At 60.8% G+C, this 1,052-nt stretch overlaps 1 protein-coding gene across 1 annotated transcript in view; it reads right to left on the bottom strand.

Annotated features, from left to right (window-relative positions):
* ETH_00040285 (uncharacterized protein) overlaps window positions 1-924 on the bottom strand; it is a gene marked incomplete at both ends in the record, with an annotated part of 2,256 nt that extends 1,332 nt beyond the window's left edge. The window contains one exon of the mRNA XM_013374131.1: window positions 18-924. Within this exon, the coding sequence (XP_013229585.1) occupies window positions 18-924 (907 nt within the window). The remainder of the gene's footprint in view (window positions 1-17) is intronic.
* Window positions 925-1,052: the final 128 nt, after the last annotated feature.

Genomic DNA, 1,052 nt, shown 5'->3' with positions numbered 1-1,052 from the left:
TACAGCCGCAGCAGCACCATGGGCTGAAACAGCAGCAGAGGCTGCTGCTGCTTGTTCCGCTGCTGCTGCTGCTGGAGTCGAAGTTGCAGCAGCAGCAGCAGCAGCAGCATCTGACGATGGAGCTGAGCCAATCGCAGCGACAGTGGGCGGAACTGCAGCAGAGGCAGCAGCAGCAGAGGCTGCAGCAGCACGGGCTGCAGCAGCAGAGGCTGCAGCAGCACAGGCAGCAGCAGCAGGGGCAGCAGCAAGCTCTACTGTAACCTCAGCAATGGCGCCGCCGCTATGTGTGCTTTCCCCCACGCCCGCCTGCCGCTTCTCTCCTTGCTGCTGCTCCTCGCCTTGCTGCTGCTGCTGCTGCTGCTGCTGCACTTCGGGCTGATCCGGCTGCTGCTTAAACACCTGCAGCTGCTGCATGCAAGCGTCCTTCGGATCCTGCTGCTCTTTGTACAGCTGCAGCTGCAGCTGCTGCTGCTCTTGAGGCTGCTGCTGCCATTTTTGAGGGCGTTCCTGCTGTTCCTCATCTCCCTCATGCTGCTCTTGCTGCTGCTCCAGCTTCTGCTGCTCGGGCTGAAGCTGCTGCTGCTGCTGCAGTTGCTGCTGCTGCTGCTCCTTAGGCTGTGTGGGTCCTTCTAGGACCCCCTTGCTCTCAGGACGTTCAGCCAAAGCTTGGGAGGTGCGCGGCGACATCTCTGCCCTGTGTTGCTGCTGCTGCTGCTTCTGCTGTTGCTGCTGTTGCTGTTGTTGCTGCTGCAGCTGCTGCTGCTGCTGCTCGCGCAGCTCCTGCTGGTATTCTTGCTGCTGCTGGTGGTAGTCTTGCTGCTGCCCCTGATGCTCCCTCTTTTCCTGAGCATGCAGGTGCTGGATTTGCTGCTGCTGCTGGTTCTTTTGCTGCTGCTGCTGCGCCTGCAGCATTAATGGGACCATCGTTGGCGGCACCTCAAGACTTGGCGAAGCAAAAGCTGCTGCAGCTGCCAGCGGTCCAACAGGTGCAGCAGCAGCAGCAGTTGCTGCTGCTGCTGTTGCTGCTGCTACTGCTCTTGCTGCTGCTGCTG

Source organism: Eimeria tenella, genomic scaffold (genome assembly GCF_000499545.2).
Source record: "Eimeria tenella Houghton genomic scaffold, Eth_scaff1952, whole genome shotgun sequence".
NCBI classification, from domain to species: Eukaryota; Apicomplexa; class Conoidasida; order Eucoccidiorida; family Eimeriidae; genus Eimeria; species Eimeria tenella.
This window is presented reverse-complemented; position numbering and strand designations above follow the sequence as displayed.